Genomic DNA, 15,572 nt, shown 5'->3' on the forward strand with positions numbered 1-15,572 from the left:
TGACCCTCTGACAGTGCCGCACTCCCTCAGTACTGACACTGACAGTGCCGCACTCCCTCAGTACTGACCCTCTGACAGTGCAGCACTCCCTCAGTACTGACCCTCTGACAGTGCAGCACTCCCTCAGTACTGACCCTCTGACAGTGCGGCACTCCCTCAGTACTGACCCTCTGACAGTGCAGCACTCCCTCAGTACTGACCCTCTGACAGTGCAGCACTCCCTCAGTACTGACCCTCTGACAGTGCGGCACTCCCTCAGTACTGACCCTCTGACAGTGCAGCACTCCCTCAGTACTGACCCTCTGACAGTGCAGCACTCCCTCAGTACTGACCCTCTGACAGTGCAGCACTCCCTCAGTACTGACCCTCTGACAGTGCAGCACTCCCTCAGTACTGACCCTCTGACAGTGCAGCACTCCCTCAGTACTGGCCCTCTGACAGTGCAGCACTCCCTCAGTACTGACACTCTGACAGTGCCGCACTCCCTCAGTACTGAGAGTTAGAGCTGGGATAATATGTATATTTGATGGTTTTATTGTATCTGCTTTGAAGGACTCTGCTTCAAGCTTTACACAAGGCGTGTGGGGAGGCATCGCAATATAATCACTATCCTGGGGGAAGTGGATTGCTGTGGGCAAACTTCTACAACGACAGGATCACGTCCGACCAGCACCAGATCAACGAATGGAACGTGATGTCTGACCTACTGTCTGTCCGCCCAGAATCGCCAGGAACAGTCAGCACGTACGTGAATGTCGGAGAGGCAGCATGTGTCTGCTTTCGAGCGGACGTCTCTCCGTCAGGGACAGTGTTTAAAGAGGGAGTCTCTCCGTCAGGGACCCTGTTTAAAGAGGGAGTCTCTCCGTCAGGGACAGTGTTTAAAGAGGGAGTCTCTCCGTCAGAGACCCTGTTTAAAGAGGGAGTCTCTCCGTCAGGGACCCTGTTTAAAGAGGGAGTCTCTCCGTCAGGGACCCTGTTTAAAGAGGGAGTCTCTCCGTCAGGGACCCTGTTTAAAGAGGGAGTCTCTCCGTCAGGGACCCTGTTTAAAGAGGGAGTCGCTCCGTCAGGGACCCTGTTTAAAGAGGGAGTCTCTCCGTCAGGGACAGTGTTTAAAGAGGGAGTCTCTCCGTCAGGGACCCTGTTTAAAGAGGGAGTCTCTCCGTCAGGGACCCTGTTTAAAGAGGGAGTCTCTCCGTCAGGGACCCTGTTTAAAGAGGGAGTCTCTCCGCCAGGGACCCTGTTTAAAGAGGGAGTCTCTCCGTCAGGGACCCTGTTTAAAGAGGGAGTCTCTCCGTCAGGGACCCTGTTTAAAGAGGGAGTCTCTCCGTCAGGGATCCTGTTTAAAGAGGGAGTCTCTCCGTCAGGGACAGTGTTTAAAGAGGGAGTCTCTCCGTCAGGGACCGTGTTGAAAGAGGGAGTCTCTCCGTCAGGGACCCTGTTTAAAGAGGGAGTCTCTCCGTCAGGGACCCTGTTTAAAGAGGGAGTCTCTCCGTCAGGGGCCCTGTTTAAAGAGGGAGTCTCTCCGTCAGGGACAGTGTTTAAAGTGGGAGACTCTCCGTCAGGGACAGTGTTTAAAGAGGGAGTCTCCGTCAGGGACCCTGTTTAAAGAGGGAGTCTCTCCGTCAGGGACCCTGTTTAAAGAGGGAGTCTCTCCGTCAGGGACCCTGTTTAAAGAGGGAGTCTCTCCGTCAGGGACCCTGTTTAAAGAGGGAGTCTCTCCGTCAGGGACCCTGTTTAAAGAGGGAGTCTCTCCGTCAGGGACCCTGTTTAAAGAGGGAGTCTCTCCGTCAGGGACCCTGTTTAAAGAGGGAGTCTCTCCGTCAGGGACAGTGTTTAAAGAGGGAGTCTCTCCGTCAGGGACAGTGTTGAAAGAGGGAGTCTCTCCGTCAGGTACCCTGTTTAAAGAGGGAGTCTCTCCATCAGGGACCCTGTTTAAAGAGGGAGTCGCTCCGTCAGGGACCCTGTTTAAAGAGGGAGTCTCTCCGTCAGGGACAGTGTTTAAAGAGGGAGTCTCTCCGTCAGGGACCCTGTTTAAAGAGGGAGTATCTCCGTCAGGGACAGTGTTTAAAGAGGGAGTCTCTCCGTCAGGGACCCTGTTTAAAGAGGGAGTCTCTCCGTCAGGGACCCTGTTTAAAGAGGGAGTCTCTCCGTCAGGGACCCTGTTTAAAGAGGGAGTCTCTCTGTCAGGGACAATGTTCAAAGAGGGAGTCTCTCCGTCAGGGACCCTGTTTAAAGAGGGAGTCTCTCCGTTAGGGACCCTGTTTAAAGAGGGAGTCTCTCCGTCAGGGACAGTGTTTAAAGAGGGAGTCTCTCCGTCAGGGACCCTGTTTAAAGAGGGAGTCTCTCCGTCAGGGACCCTGTTTAAAGAGGGAGTCTCTCCGTCAGGGACCCTGTTTAAAGAGGGAGTCTCTCCGTCAGGGACCCTGTTTAAAGAGGGAGTCTCTCCGTCAGGGGCCCTGTTTAAAGAGGGAGTCTCTCCGTCAGGGACCCTGTTTAAAGAGGGAGTCTCTCCGTCAGGGACCCTGTTTAAAGAGGGAGTCTCTCCGTCAGGGACCGTGTTTAAAGAGGGAGTCTCTCCGTCAGGGACCCTGTTTAAAGAGGGAGTCTCTCCGTCAGGGACCCTGTTTAAAGAGGGAGTCTCTCCGTCAGGGACCGTGTTTAAAGAGGGAGTCTCTCCGTCAGGGGCCCTGTTTAAAGAGGGAGTCTCTCTGTCAGGGACCCTGTTTAAAGAGGGAGTCTCTCCGTCAGGGACCCTGTTTAAAGAGGGAGTCTCTCCGTCAGGGACAGTGTTTAAAGAGGGAGTCTCTCCGTCAGGGACCGTGTTGAAAGAGGGAGTCTCTCCGTCAGGGACCCTGTTTAAAGAGGGAGTCTCTCCGTCAGGGACCCTGTTTAAAGAGGGAGTCTCTCCGTCAGGGACCCTGTTTAAAGAGGGAGTCTCTCCGACAAGGGGCCCTGTTTAAAGAGGGAGTCTCTCCGTCAGGGACAGTGTTTAAAGTGGGAGTCTCTCCGTCAGGGACAGTGTTTAAAGAGGGAGTCTCTCCGTCAGGGACCCTGTTTAAAGAGGGAGTCTCTCCGTCAGGGTCCCTGTTTAAAGAGGGAGTCTCTCCGTCCTGGACCCTGTTTAAAAAGGGAGTCTCTCCGTAAGGGACCCTGTTTAAAGTGGGAGTCTCTCCGTCAGGGACAGTGTTTAAAGAGGGAGTCTCTCCGTCAGGGACCCTGTTTAAAGAGGGCGTCTCTCGTCAGGGATCCTGTTTAAAGAGGGAGTCTCTCCGTCAGGGACCCTGTTTAAAGAGGGAGTCTGTCCGCCAGGGACCCTGTTCAAAGGGGGAGTCTCTACGTCAGGGCCAGTGTTTAAAGAGGGAATCTCTCCGTCAGGGACAGTGTTTAAAGGGGGAGTCACTCCGTCAGGGACAGTGTTTACAGAGGGAGTCTCTCCGTCAGGGACCCTGTTTAAAGAGGGAGTCTCTCCGTCAGAGACCCTGTTTAAAGAGGGAGTCTCTCCGTCAGGGACAGTGTTTAAAGAGGGAGTCTCTCCGTCAGGGACCGTGTTGAAAGAGGGAGTCTCTCCGTCAGGGACCCTGTTTAAAGAGGGAGTCTCTCCGTCAGGGGCCCTGTTTAAAGAGGGAGTCTCTCCGTCAGGGACAGTGTTTAAAGTGGGAGTCTCTCCGTCAGGGACAGTGTTTAAAGAGGGAGTCTCTCCGTCAGGGACCCTGTTTAAAGAGGGAGTCTCTCCGTCAGGGTCCCTGTTTAAAGAGGGAGTCTCTCCGTCCTGGACCCTGTTTAAAAAGGGAGTCTCTCCGTAAGGGACCCTGTTTAAAGAGGGCGTCTCTCGTCAGGGATCCTGTTTAAAGAGGGAGTCTCTCCGTCAGGGACCCTGTTTAAAGAGGGAGTCTGTCCGCCAGGGACCCTGTTTAAAGAGGGCGTCTCTCCGTCAGGGACCCTGTTCAAAGGGGGAGTCTCTACGTCAGGGCCAGTGTTTAAAGAGGGAATCTCTCCGTCAGGGACAGTGTTTAAAGAGGGAGTCTCTCCGTCAGGGACCCTGTTTAAAGAGGGAGTCTCTCCGTCAGGGACAGTGTTTACAGAGGGAGTCTCTCCGTCAGGGACCCTGTTTAAAGAGGGAGTCTCTCCGTCAGGGACCCCGTTTAAAGAGGGAGTCTCTCCGTCAGGGACCCTGTTTAAAGAGGGACTCTCTCCGTCAGGGACCCTGTTTAAAGAGGGAGTCTCTCTGTCAGGGACAGTGTTTAAAGAGGGAGTCTCTCCGTCAGGGACAGTGTTTAAAGTGGGAGACTCTCCGTCAGGGACAGTGTTTAAAGAGGGAGTCTCCGTCAGGGACCCTGTTTAAAGAGGGAGTCTCTCCGTCAGGGACCCTGTTTAAAGAGGGAGTCTCTCCGCCAGGGACCCTGTTTAAAGAGGGAGTCTCTCCGTCAGGGACCCTGTTTAAAGAGGGAGTCTCTCCGTCAGGGACCCTGTTTAAAGAGGGAGTCTCTCCGTCAGGGACCCTGTTTAAAGAGGGAGTCTCTCCGTCAGGGACAGTGTTGAAAGAGGGAGTCTCTCCGTCAGGTACCCTGTTTAAAGAGGGAGTCTCTCCATCAGGGACCCTGTTTAAAGAGGGAGTCGCTCCGTCAGGGACCCTGTTTAAAGAGGGAGTCTCTCCGTCAGGGACCCTGTTTAAAGAGTGAGTCTCTCCGTCAGGGACCCTGTTTAAAGAGGGAGTCTCTCCGTCAGGGACCCTGTTTAAAGAGGGAGTCTCTCCGTCAGGGACAGTGTTTAAAGAGGGAGTCTCTCCGTCAGGGACCCTGTTTAAAGAGGGAGTCTCTCCGTCAGGGACCCTGTTTAAAGAGGGAGTCTCTCCGTCAGGGACCCTGTTTAAAGAGGGAGTCTCTCCGTCAGGGACAGTGTTTAAAGAGGGAGTCTCTCCGTCAGGGACCCTGTTTAAAGAGGGAGTCTCTCCGTCAGGGACCCTGTTTAAAGAGGGAGTCTCTCCGTCAGGGACCCTGTTTAAAGAGTGAGTCTCTCCGTCAGGGACCCTGTTTAAAGAGGGAGTCTCTCCGTCAGGGACCCTGTTTAAAGAGGGAGTCTCTCCGTCAGGGACCCTGTTTAAAGATGGAGTCTCTCCGTCAGGGACCCTGTTTAAAGAGGGAGTCTCTCCGTCAGGGACCCTGTTTAAAGAGGGAGTCTCTCCGTCAGGGACCCTGTTTAAAGAGGGAGTCTCTCCGTCAGGGACAGTGTTTAAAGAGGGAGTCTCTCCGTCAGGGACCCTGTTTAAAGAGGGAGTCTCTCCGTCAGGGACCCCGTTTAAAGAGGGAGTCTCTCCGTCAGGGACCCTGTTTAAAGAGGGAGTCTCTCCGTCAGGGACCCTGTTTAAAGAGGGAGTCTCTCCGTCAAGGACCCTGTTTAAAGAGGGAGTCTCTCCGTCAGGGACCCTGTTTGAAGAGGGAGTCTCTCCGTCAGGGACAGTGTTTAAAGAGGGAGTCTCTCCGTCAGGGACAGTGTTTAAAGAGGGAGTCTCTCCGTCAGGGACAGTGTTTAAAGAGGGAGTCTCTCCGTCAGGGACCCTGTTTAAAGATGGAGTCTCTCCGTCAGGGACCCTGTTTAAAGAGGGAGTCTCTCCGTCAGGGACCCTGTTTAAAGAGGGAGTCTCTCCGTCAGGGACCCTGTTTAAAGAGGGAGTCTCTCCGTCAGGGACCCTGTTTAAAGAGGGAGTCTCTGCGTCAGGGACCCTGTTTAAAGAGGGAGTCTCTCCGTCAGGGACAGTGTTTAAAGAGGGAGTCTCTCCGTCAGGGACAGTGTTTAAAGAGGGAGTCTCTCCGTCAGGGACAGTGTTTAAAGAGGGAGTCTCTCCGTCAGGGACCCTGTTTAAAGAGGGAGTCTCTCCGTCAGGGACCCTGTTTAAAGAGGGAGTCTCTCCGTCAGGGACCCTGTTTAAAGAGGGAGTCTCTCCGTCAGGGACAGTGTTTAAAGAGGGAGTCTCTCCGTCAGGGACCGTGTTGAAAGAGGGAGTCTCTCCGTCAGGGACCCTGTTTAAAGAGGGAGTCTCTCCGTCAGGGACCCTGTTTAAAGAGGGAGTCTCTCCGTCAGGGGCCCTGTTTAAAGAGGGAGTCTCTCCGTCAGGGACAGTGTTTAAAGAGGGAGTCTCTCCGTCAGGGACCCTGTTTAAAGAGGGAGTCTCTCCGTCAGGGACCCTGTTTAAAGAGGGAGTCTCTCCGTCAGGGACCCTGTTTAAAGAGGGAGTCTCTCCGTCAGGGTCCCTGTTTAAAGAGGGAGTCTCTCCGTCCTGGACCCTGTTTAAAAAGGGAGTCTCTCCGTAAGGGACCCTGTTTAAAGAGGGCGTCTCTCGTCAGGGATCCTGTTTAAAGAGGGAGTCTCTCCGTCAGGGACCCTGTTTAAAGAGGGAGTCTGTCCGCCAGGGACCCTGTTTAAAGAGGGCGTCTCTCCGTCAGGGACCCTGTTCAAAGGGGGAGTCTCTACGTCAGGGCCAGTGTTTAAAGAGGGAATCTCTCCGTCAGGGACAGTGTTTAAAGGGGGAGTCACTCCGTCAGGGACAGTGTTTACAGAGGGAGTCTCTCCGTCAGGGACCCTGTTTAAAGAGGGAGTCTCTCCGTCAGGGACCCTGTTTAAAGAGGGAGTCTCTCCGTCAGGGACCCTGTTTAAAGAGGGAGTCTCTCTGTCAGGGATCCTGTTTAAAGAGGGAGTCTCTCCGTCAGGGACAGTGTTTAAAGAGGGAGTCTCTCCGTCAGGGACCGTGTTGAAAGAGGGAGTCTCTCCGTCAGGGACCCTGTTTAAAGAGGGAGTCTCTCCGTCAGGGACCCTGTTTAAAGAGGGAGTCTCTCCGTCAGGGGCCCTGTTTAAAGAGGGAGTCTCTCCGTCAGGGACAGTGTTTAAAGTGGGAGTCTCTCCGTCAGGGACAGTGTTTAAAGAGGGAGTCTCTCCGTCAGGGACCCTGTTTAAAGAGGGAGTCTCTCCGTCAGGGTCCCTGTTTAAAGAGGGAGTCTCTCCGTCCTGGACCCTGTTTAAAAAGGGAGTCTCTCCGTAAGGGACCCTGTTTAAAGAGGGCGTCTCTCGTCAGGGATCCTGTTTAAAGAGGGAGTCTCTCCGTCAGGGACCCTGTTTAAAGAGGGAGTCTGTCCGCCAGGGACCCTGTTTAAAGAGGGCGTCTCTCCGTCAGGGACCCTGTTCAAAGGGGGAGTCTCTACGTCAGGGCCAGTGTTTAAAGAGGGAATCTCTCCGTCAGGGACAGTGTTTAAAGGGGGAGTCACTCCGTCAGGGACAGTGTTTACAGAGGGAGTCTCTCCGTCAGGGACCCTGTTTAAAGAGGGAGTCTCTCCGTCAGGGACCCCGTTTAAAGAGGGAGTCTCTCCGTCAGGGACCCTGTTTAAAGAGGGACTCTCTCCGTCAGGGACCCTGTTTAAAGAGGGAGTCTCTCTGTCAGGGACAGTGTTTAAAGAGGGAGTCTCTCCGTCAGGGACAGTGTTTAAAGTGGGAGACTCTCCGTCAGGGACAGTGTTTAAAGAGGGAGTCTCCGTCAGGGACCCTGTTTAAAGAGGGAGTCTCTCCGTCAGGGACCCTGTTTAAAGAGGGAGTCTCTCCGTCAGGGACCATGTTTAAAGAGGGAGTCTCTCCGTCAGGGACCCTGTTTAAAGAGGGAGTCTCTCCGTCAGGGACCCTGTTTAAAGAGGGACTCTCTCCGTCAGGGACCCTGTTTAAAGAGGGAGTCTCTCTGTCAGGGACAGTGTTTAAAGAGGGAGTCTCTCCGTCAGGGACAGTGTTTAAAGTGGGAGACTCTCCGTCAGGGACAGTGTTTAAAGAGGGAGTCTCCGTCAGGGACCCTGTTTAAAGAGGGAGTCTCTCCGTCAGGGACCCTGTTTAAAGAGGGAGTCTCTCCGTCAGGGACCATGTTTAAAGAGGGAGTCTCTCCGTCAGGGACCCTGTTTAAAGAGGGAGTCTCTCCGTCAGGGACCCTGTTTAAAGAGGGAGTCTCTCCGTCAGGGACCCTGTTTAAAGAGGGAGTCTCTCGTCAGGGATCCTGTTTAAAGAGTGAGTCTCTCTGTCAGGGACCCTGTTTAAAGAGGGAGTCTCTCCGTCAGGGACCCTGTTTAAAGAGGGAGTCTCTCCGTCAGGGACCCTGTTTAAAGAGGGAGTCTCTCGTCAGGGATCCTGTTTAAAGAGTGAGTCTCTCCGCCAGGGACCCTGTTTAAAGAGGGAGTCTCTCCGTCAGGGACCCTGTTTAAAGAGGGAGTCTCTCCGTCAGGGACCCTGTTTAAAGAGGGAGTCTCTCCGTCAGGGACCCTGTTTAAAGAGGGAGTCTCTCCGTCAGGGACAGTGTTTAAAGAGGGAGTCTCTCCGTCAGGTACCCTGTTTAAAGAGGGAGTCTCTCCATCAGGGACCCTGTTTAAAGAGGGAGTCGCTCCGTCAGGGAACCTGTTTAAAGAGGGAGTCTCTCCGTCAGGGACCCTGTTTAAAGAGGGAGTCTCTCGTCAGGGATCCTGTTTAAAGAGTGAGTCTCTCCGCCAGGGACCCTGTTTAAAGAGGGAGTCTCTCCGTCAGGGACCCTGTTTAAAGAGGGAGTCTCTCCGTCAGGGACCCTGTTTAAAGAGGGAGTCTCTCCGTCAGGGACCCTGTTTAAAGAGGGATTCTCTCCGTCAGGGGCCCTGTTTAAAGAGGGAGTCTCTCCGTCAGGGACCCTGTTTAAAGAGGGAGTCTCTCCATCAGGGACCCTGTTTAAAGAGGGAGTCTCTCTGTCAGGGACAGTGTTTAAAGAGGGAGTCTCTCCGTCAGGGATCCTGTTTAAAGAGTGAGTCTCTCCGCCAGGGACCCTGTTTAAAGAGGGAGTCTCTCCGTCAGGGACCCTGTTTAAAGAGGGAGTGTCTCCGTCAGGGACAGTGTTTAAAGAGGGTGTCTCTCCGTCAGGGACCCTGTTTAAAGAGGGAGTCTCTCCGTCAGGGACAGTGTTTAAAGAGGGAGTCTCTCCGTCAGGGACCCTGTTTAAAGAGGGAGTCTCTCTGTCAGGGATCCTGTTTAAAGAGGGAGTCTCTCCGTCAGGGACAGTGTTTAAAGAGGGAGTCTCTCCGTCAGGGACCGTGTTGAAAGAGGGAGTCTCTCCGTCAGGGACCCTGTTTAAAGAGGGAGTCTCTCCGTCAGGGACCCTGTTTAAAGAGGGAGTCTCTCCGTCAGGGGCCCTGTTTAAAGAGGGAGTCTCTCCGTCAGGGGCAGTGTTTAAAGTGGGAGTCTCTTCGTCAGGGACAGTGTTTAAAGAGGGAGTCTCTCCGTCAGGGACCCTGTTTAAAGAGGGAGTCTCTCCGTCAGGGTCCCTGTTTAAAGAGGGAGTCTCTCCGTCCTGGACCCTGTTTAAAAAGGGAGTCTCTCCGTAAGGGACCCTGTTTAAAGAGGGCGTCTCTCGTCAGGGATCCTGTTTAAAGAGGGAGTCTCTCCGTCAGGGACCCTGTTTAAAGAGGGCGTCTCTCCGTCAGGGACCCTGTTCAAAGGGGGAGTCTCTACGTCAGGGCCAGTGTTTAAAGAGGGAATCTCTCCGTCAGGGACAGTGTTTAAAGGGGGAGTCACTCCGTCAGGGACAGTGTTTAAAGAGGGAGTCTCTCCGTCAGGGACCCTGTTTAAAGAGGGAGTCTCTCCGTCAGGGACAGTGTTTAAAGAGGGAGTCTCTCCGTCAGGGACCGTGTTGAAAGAGGGAGTCTCTCCGTCAGGGACCCTGTTTAAAGAGGGAGTCTCTCCATCAGGGACCCTGTTTAAAGAGGGAGTCTCTCCGTCAGGGGCCCTGTTTAAAGAGGGAGTCTCTCCGTCAGGGACAGTGTTTAAAGTGGGAGTCTCTCCGTCAGGGACAGTGTTTAAAGAGGGAGTCTCTCCGTCAGGGACCCTGTTTAAAGAGGGAGTCTCTCCGTCAGGGTCCCTGTTTAAAGAGGGAGTCTCTCCGTCCTGGACCCTGTTTAAAAAGGGAGTCTCTCCGTAAGGGACCCTGTTTAAAGAGGGAGTCTCTCCGTCAGGGACAGTGTTTAAAGAGGGAGTCTCTCTGTCTGGGACCCTGTTTAAAGAGGGAGTCTCTCCGTCAGGGATCCTGTTTAAAGAGTGAGTCTCTCCGTCAGGGACCCTGTTTAAAGAGGGAGTCTCTCGTCAGGGATCCTGTTTAAAGAGTGAGTCTCTCTGTCAGGGACCCTGTTTAAAGAGGGAGTCTCTCCGTCAGGGACCCTGTTTAAAGAGGGAGTCTCTCCGTCAGGGACCCTGTTTAAAGAGGGAGTCTCTCGTCAGGGATCCTGTTTAAAGAGTGAGTCTCTCCGCCAGGGACCCTGTTTAAAGAGGGAGTCTCTCCGTCAGGGACCCTGTTTAAAGAGGGAGTCTCTCCGTCAGGGACCCTGTTTAAAGAGGGAGTCTCTCCGTCAGGGACCCTGTTTAAAGAGGGAGTCTCTCCGTCAGGGACAGTGTTTAAAGAGGGAGTCTCTCCGTCAGGTACCCTGTTTAAAGAGGGAGTCTCTCCATCAGGGACCCTGTTTAAAGAGGGAGTCGCTCCGTCAGGGAACCTGTTTAAAGAGGGAGTCTCTCCGTCAGGGACCCTGTTTAAAGAGGGAGTCTCTCGTCAGGGATCCTGTTTAAAGAGTGAGTCTCTCCGCCAGGGACCCTGTTTAAAGAGGGAGTCTCTCCGTCAGGGACCCTGTTTAAAGAGGGAGTCTCTCCGTCAGGGACCCTGTTTAAAGAGGGAGTCTCTCCGTCAGGGACCCTGTTTAAAGAGGGATTCTCTCCGTCAGGGGCCCTGTTTAAAGAGGGAGTCTCTCCGTCAGGGACCCTGTTTAAAGAGGGAGTCTCTCCATCAGGGACCCTGTTTAAAGAGGGAGTCTCTCTGTCAGGGACAGTGTTTAAAGAGGGAGTCTCTCCGTCAGGGATCCTGTTTAAAGAGTGAGTCTCTCCGCCAGGGACCCTGTTTAAAGAGGGAGTCTCTCCGTCAGGGACCCTGTTTAAAGAGGGAGTGTCTCCGTCAGGGACAGTGTTTAAAGAGGGTGTCTCTCCGTCAGGGACCCTGTTTAAAGAGGGAGTCTCTCCGTCAGGGACAGTGTTTAAAGAGGGAGTCTCTCCGTCAGGGACCCTGTTTAAAGAGGGAGTCTCTCTGTCAGGGATCCTGTTTAAAGAGGGAGTCTCTCCGTCAGGGACAGTGTTTAAAGAGGGAGTCTCTCCTTCAGGGACCCTGTTTAAAGAGGGAGTCTCTCCGTCAGGGACCCTGTTTAAAGAGGGAGTCTCTCCGTCAGGGACCGTGTTGAAAGAGGGAGTCTCTCCGTCAGGGACCCTGTTTAAAGAGGGAGTCTCTCCGTCAGGGACCCTGTTTAAAGAGGGAGTCTCTCCGTCAGGGGCCCTGTTTAAAGAGGGAGTCTCTCCGTCAGGGGCAGTGTTTAAAGTGGGAGTCTCTTCGTCAGGGACAGTGTTTAAAGAGGGAGTCTCTCCGTCAGGGACCCTGTTTAAAGAGGGAGTCTCTCCGTCAGGGTCCCTGTTTAAAGAGGGAGTCTCTCCGTCCTGGACCCTGTTTAAAAAGGGAGTCTCTCCGTAAGGGACCCTGTTTAAAGAGGGCGTCTCTCGTCAGGGATCCTGTTTAAAGAGGGAGTCTCTCCGTCAGGGACCCTGTTTAAAGAGGGCGTCTCTCCGTCAGGGACCCTGTTCAAAGGGGGAGTCTCTACGTCAGGGCCAGTGTTTAAAGAGGGAATCTCTCCGTCAGGGACAGTGTTTAAAGGGGGAGTCACTCCGTCAGGGACAGTGTTTAAAGAGGGAGTCTCTCCGTCAGGGACCCTGTTTAAAGAGGGAGTCTCTCCGTCAGGGACAGTGTTTAAAGAGGGAGTCTCTCCGTCAGGGACCGTGTTGAAAGAGGGAGTCTCTCCGTCAGGGACCCTGTTTAAAGAGGGAGTCTCTCCATCAGGGACCCTGTTTAAAGAGGGAGTCTCTCCGTCAGGGGCCCTGTTTAAAGAGGGAGTCTCTCCGTCAGGGACAGTGTTTAAAGTGGGAGTCTCTCCGTCAGGGACAGTGTTTAAAGAGGGAGTCTCTCCGTCAGGGACCCTGTTTAAAGAGGGAGTCTCTCCGTCAGGGTCCCTGTTTAAAGAGGGAGTCTCTCCGTCCTGGACCCTGTTTAAAAAGGGAGTCTCTCCGTAAGGGACCCTGTTTAAAGAGGGCGTCTCTCGTCAGGGATCCTGTTTAAAGAGGGAGTCTCTCCGTCAGGGACCCTGTTTAAAGAGGGAGTCTGTCCGCCAGGGACCCTGTTTAAAGAGGGCGTCTCTCCGTCAGGGACCCTGTTCAAAGGGGGAGTCTCTACGTCAGGGCCAGTGTTTAAAGAGGGAATCTCTCCGTCAGGGACAGTGTTTAAAGGGGGAGTCACTCCGTCAGGGACAGTGTTTACAGAGGGAGTCTCTCCGTCAGGGACCCTGTTTAAAGAGGGAGTCTCTCCGTCAGGGACCCTGTTTAAAGAGGGAGTCTCTCTGTCAGGGATCCTGTTTAAAGAGGGAGTCTCTCCGTCAGGGACAGTGTTTAAAGAGGGAGTCTCTCCGTCAGAGACCGTGTTGAAAGAGGGAGTCTCTCCGTCAGGGACCCTGTTTAAAGAGGGAGTCTCTCCGTCAGGGACCCTGTTTAAAGAGGGAGTCTCTCCGTCAGGGGCCCTGTTTAAAGAGGGAGTCTCTCCGTCAGGGACAGTGTTTAAAGTGGGTATCTCTCCGTCAGGGACAGTGTTTAAAGAGGGAGTCTCTCCGTCAGGGTCCCTGTTTAAAGAGGGAGTCTCTCCGTCCTGGACCCTGTTTAAAAAGGGAGTCTCTCCGTAAGGGACCCTGTTTAAAGAGGGAGTCTCTCCGTCAGGGACCCTGTTCAAAGAGGGAGTCTCTCCGTCAGGGACCCTGTTTAAAGAGGGAGTCTCTCTGTCAGGGATCCTGTTTAAAGAGGGAGTCTCTCCGTCAGGGACAGTGTTTAAAGAGGGAGTCTCTCCGTCAGGGACCCTGTTTAAAGAGGGAGTCTCTCCGTCAGGGACCGTGTTGAAAGAGGGAGTCTCTCCGTCAGGGACCCTGTTTAAAGAGGGAGTCTCTCCGTCAGGGACCCTGTTTAAAGAGGGAGTCTCTCCGTCAGGGGCCCTGTTTAAAGAGGGAGTCTCTCCGTCAGGGACAGTGTTTAAAGTGGGAGTCTCTTCGTCAGGGACAGTGTTTAAAGAGGGAGTCTCTCCGTCAGGGACCCTGTTTAAAGAGGGAGTCTCTCCGTCAGGGTCCCTGTTTAAAGAGGGAGTCTCTCCGTCCTGGACCCTGTTTAAAAAGGGAGTCTCTCCGTAAGGGACCCTGTTTAAAGAGGGCGTCTCTCGTCAGGGATCCTGTTTAAAGAGGGAGTCTCTCCGTCAGGGACCCTGTTTAAAGAGGGCGTCTCTCCGTCAGGGACCCTGTTCAAAGGGGGAGTCTCTACGTCAGGGCCAGTGTTTAAAGAGGGAATCTCTCCGTCAGGGACAGTGTTTAAAGGGGGAGTCACTCCGTCAGGGACAGTGTTTACAGAGGGAGACTCTCCGTCAGGGACCCTGTTTAAAGAGGGAGTCTCTCCGTCAGGGACCCCGTTTAAAGAGGGAGTCTCTCCGTCAGGGACAGTGTTTAAAGAGGGAGTCTCTCCGTCAGGGACCCTGTTTAAAGAGGGAGTCTCTCCGTCAGGGACCCCGTTTAAAGAGGGAGTCTCTCCGTCAGGGACCCTGTTTAAAGAGGGACTCTCTCCGTCAGGGACCCTGTTTAAAGAGGGAGTCTCTCCGTCAGGGACAGTGTTTAAAGAGGGAGTCTCTCCGTCAGGGACAGTGTTTAAAGAGGGAGTCTCTCCGTCAGGGACCATGTTTAAAGAGGGAGTCTCTCCGTCAGGGACCCTGTTTAAAGAGTGAGTCTCTCCGTCAGGGACAGTGTTTAAAGAGGGAGTCTCTCCGTCAGGGACCCTGTTTAAAGAGGGAGTCTCTCCGTCAGGGACAGTGTTTAAAGAGGGAGTCTCTCCGTCAGGGACCATGTTTAAAGAGGGAGTCTCTCCGTCAGGGACCCTGTTTAAAGAGGGAGTCTCTCCGTCAGGGACAGTGTTTAAAGAGGGAGTCTCTCCGTCAGGGACAGTGTTTAAAGAGGGAGTCTCTCCGTCAGGGACCCTGTTTAAAGAGGGAGTCTCTCCGTCAGGGACCCTGTTTAAAGAGGGAGTCTCTCCGTCAGGGACCCTGTTTAAAGAGGGAGTCTCTCCGTCAGGGACCATGTTTAAAGAGGGAGTCTCTCCGTCAGGGACCCTGTTTAAAGAGGGAGTCTCTCCGTCAGGGACCCTGTTTAAAGAGGGAGTCTCTCCGTCAGGGACCCTGTTTAAAGAGGGAGTCTCTCCGTCAGGGACCCTGTTTAAAGAGGGAGTCTCTCGTCAGGGATCCTGTTTAAAGAGTGAGTCTCTCCGCCAGGGACCCTGTTTAAAGAGGGAGTCTCTCCGTCAGGGACCCTGTTTAAACAGGGAGTCTCTCCGTCAGGGACCCTGTTTAAAGAGGGAGTCTCTCCGTCAGGGACCCTGTTTAAAGAGGGAGTCTCTCCGTCAGGGACAGTGTTTAAAGAGGGAGTCTCTCCGTCAGGTACCCTGTTTAAAGAGGGAGTCTCTCCATCAGGGAACCTGTTTAAAGAGGGAGTCGCTCCGTCAGGGACCCTGTTTAAAGAGGGAGTCTCTCCGTCAGGGACCCTGTTTAAAGAGGGAGTCTCTCGTCAGGGACCCTGTTTAAAAACGGAGTCTCTCCGTCAGGGACCCTGTTTAAAGAGGGAGTCTCCACGTCAGGGACCCTGTTTAAAGAGGGAGTCTCTCCGTCAGGGACCCTGTTTAAAGAGGGAGTCTCTCCGTCAGGGACAGTGTTTAAAGAGGGAGTCTCCGTCAGGGACCCTGTTTAAAGAGGGAGTCTCTCCGTCAGGGACCCTGTTTAAAGAGGGAGTCTCTCTGTCAGGGATCCTGTTTAAAGAGGGAGTCTCTCCGCCAGGGACAGTGTTTAAAGAGGGAGTCTCTCCGTCAGGGACCCTGTTTAAAGAGGGAGTCTCTCCGTCAGGGACCCTGTTTAAAGAGGGAGTCTCTCTGTCAGGGATCCTGTTTAAAGAGGGAGTCTCTCCGTCAGGGACAGTGTTTAAAGAGGGAGTCTCTCCGTCAGGGACCGTGTTGAAAGAGGGAGTCTCTCCGTCAGGGACCCTGTTTAAAGAGGGAGTCTCTCCGTCAGGGACCCTGTTTAAAGAGGGAGTCTCTCCGTCAGGGGCCCTGTTTAAAGAGGGAGTCTCTCCGTCAGGGACAGTGTTGAAAGTGGGAGTCTCTCCGTCAGGGACAGTGTTTAAAGAGGGAGTCTCTCCGTCAGGGACCCTGTTTAAAGAGGGAGTCTCTCCGTCAGGGTCCCTGTTTAAAGAGGGAGTCTCTCCGTCCTGGACCCTGTTTAAAAAGGGAGTCTCTCCGTAAGGGACCCTGTTTAAAGAGGGCGTCTCTCGTCAGGGATCCTGTTTAAAGAGGGAGTCTCTCCGTCAGGGACCCTGTTTAAAGAGGGAGTCTCTCCGCCAGGGACCCTGTTTAAAGAGGGCGTCTCTCCGTCAGGGACCCTGTTC

At 53.7% G+C, this 15,572-nt stretch overlaps 1 protein-coding gene across 1 annotated transcript in view; it reads left to right on the top strand.

Moving 5' to 3' along the window:
- LOC140411274 (protein phosphatase Slingshot homolog 1-like) overlaps positions 1–15,572 on the top strand; it is a 121,567-nt gene that overhangs the window by 2,601 nt on the left and 103,394 nt on the right. Inside the window, exon 2 of the mRNA XM_072500396.1 lies at positions 553–744. Coding sequence (XP_072356497.1) covers positions 553–744 — 192 coding nt within the window. The remainder of the gene's footprint in view (positions 1–552; positions 745–15,572) is intronic.

Source organism: Scyliorhinus torazame, chromosome 4, assembly GCF_047496885.1.
Source record: "Scyliorhinus torazame isolate Kashiwa2021f chromosome 4, sScyTor2.1, whole genome shotgun sequence".
NCBI lineage: Eukaryota > Metazoa > Chordata > Chondrichthyes > Carcharhiniformes > Scyliorhinidae > Scyliorhinus > Scyliorhinus torazame.